Source organism: Natator depressus, chromosome 1, assembly GCF_965152275.1.
Source record: "Natator depressus isolate rNatDep1 chromosome 1, rNatDep2.hap1, whole genome shotgun sequence".
Classification (NCBI taxonomy): Eukaryota; Metazoa; Chordata; order Testudines; family Cheloniidae; genus Natator; species Natator depressus.
The window spans coordinates 3,618,690-3,620,541 of NC_134234.1; the positions used below are offsets into that span (position 1 = coordinate 3,618,690).

General features: G+C 47.7%; 1 protein-coding gene across 1 annotated transcript; it reads right to left on the reverse strand.

Moving 5' to 3' along the window:
* Window positions 1-609: 609 nt before the first annotated feature.
* LOC142000458 (olfactory receptor 52B2-like) lies at window positions 610-1,572 on the reverse strand. Its single transcript, XM_074974792.1, has one exon. The coding sequence runs from the start codon at window positions 1,570-1,572 to the stop codon at window positions 610-612; it is 963 nt and encodes a 320-aa protein (XP_074830893.1).
* Between the last annotated feature and the right edge of the window lie 280 nt (window positions 1,573-1,852).

The following is a 1,852-nucleotide window of genomic DNA, read 5'->3' on the forward strand; positions in this document are numbered from 1 at the left end:
GTGCCGTAAGGCAGCCAAACGCAAGGTCTGTGGGAGACAGACCTTGGCTATGGAATTGGGGACTGAGGCCTGCAAAACTGTGACCCTGAGAAGGATTTAGGAGTTTGAGGAGGAAAGAAACTCTCCCAAGGTGACATAGCAGGATGGTGGCAGAACCAAGACTAGAATCCCTCTCTCCCAACGTGCAGCCCAGTGCACTTCCCACTGGCCCATGTCTTGGCCCCCTTGGCTGCTGCTTTCTGTTGCCATTAAGAGTCCAGCTCAGATGCAGCTTGTCAGACAGGAGATGCACACACTGTGCTCTCTCTCATACTGATGTTTACCTTTGTTCTTTCTTGTTTTGCTGTTTTCCTTCAACTTAGAACAAGATTCACTTGGTCTGGGTGATTTTTTTCTGGCTTTGCGCAATGATATTATAGCCATGTCAGTCCCAGAATATTAGAGACACAAAGTGGGGGAGGAGATATCTTTCATTGGACCAAATTCTGTTGGCAAGAGAGACCAGCTTTCCAGCTTACACAGTTTAAGTACATAGTAAAAACACCCCTATAGTTCAAATGAAAACCTGGCTTTAATTTCCAAGTCCCAAAGCATTTTCTGTTGTCTCCTTTAGCTCAGCATGGAGCTTCTGCTCCAGCATAGATAAAAGACGTTGATCACCCGTTTCAGGATCTCTTTTGTTGTCACCCCATACACAATGGGGTTTAACATGGGGGGAATGAGCACGTAAAGGTTGGCCAGTAGGTTTACAATATAACCTGGGATGATGTGCCCAAACTGGTGTGCTAAAGAGGAGAAAACAGCCGGCACGTAGAACATCAGTATGACACAGATGTGGGAGCCACAGGTGCGGAGAGCCTTGAGCCGGGCGTCCTTGGAGGGGAGCCTGAAGACGGCCCTGAGGATCAAACCATAAGATACAGCAATGAGCACAATATCCAAACCAATTACTAAAATAGCCACAGCTACGCCATACCAGACATGGATTTTGATGTCGTCGCAGGCCAGTCGGGCTAAGATCATATGCTCACAATAGGTGTGAGGCAGGAGGTTGGTTCTGCAGAACTTCAGCTGCTTCGTGAGCAAGATGAGAGGGAAAATGATACAGAAACTTCTTGTGACAACTGCCAGCCCCATCTTCCCGATCACAGGCTTGGTTAGCACACTGGTGTATCTCAGGGGGTCGCAGATGGCAACGTACCGATCAAACGCCATGGCCAGCAGGATGGCCGACTCGGCAATAAAACTGACATGGATGAAGAACATCTGGGTCAGGCAGCCAGCAAAAGTAATTTCCCCTGCTCTAAACCAGAATACAGCCAGCATCTTGGGCACTGTGGTGGTAGATAACAGCAGATCAGCAGCGGCCAGCATGGAGACGAATAGATACATGGGCTCATGGAGGCTTCGTTCTGTTAGTATGATGAACAGTAGGAGAGAGTTCCCACAAAGTGTCGTAACGTACATCAGACAGAAGGGGATGGCGATCCAGACATGAGACTCCTCCGTACCCGGGATGCCGGTCAGGATGTAAGTTACAGGGTCAAAAAAGGTGTGATTGTCAGCTAGCATCACGTATCATCACTTGGATCTTCTATTCAGTTTCCAGTAACTAACAGCAAAAGAGAAAATCAGTGAGAACTGGAGTGTCAGCTAGCCCTGGAATGCATTTGTTGAGAGAGTCATAGACACCATCAAAGACTTTGTTGTGTGACAGCTGCCTCTCATGCGTGACTGTAAATCCAGAAACACTCTCGTACTGTGGAACTGTAGTAGGAAGAGAGTCTGAGATATAAGCCCTTGTATTAGAGGCCTAGTATGAGGCCTGGGCTAAAGTAATGGTCAAAACTTT

What these genes read in the sequence shown, in the direction of transcription:
- LOC142000458 (XM_074974792.1), bottom strand. Translation starts at nt 1,572, where the DNA reads ATGCTAGCTGACAATCACACCTTTTTTGACCCTGTAACTTACATCCTG.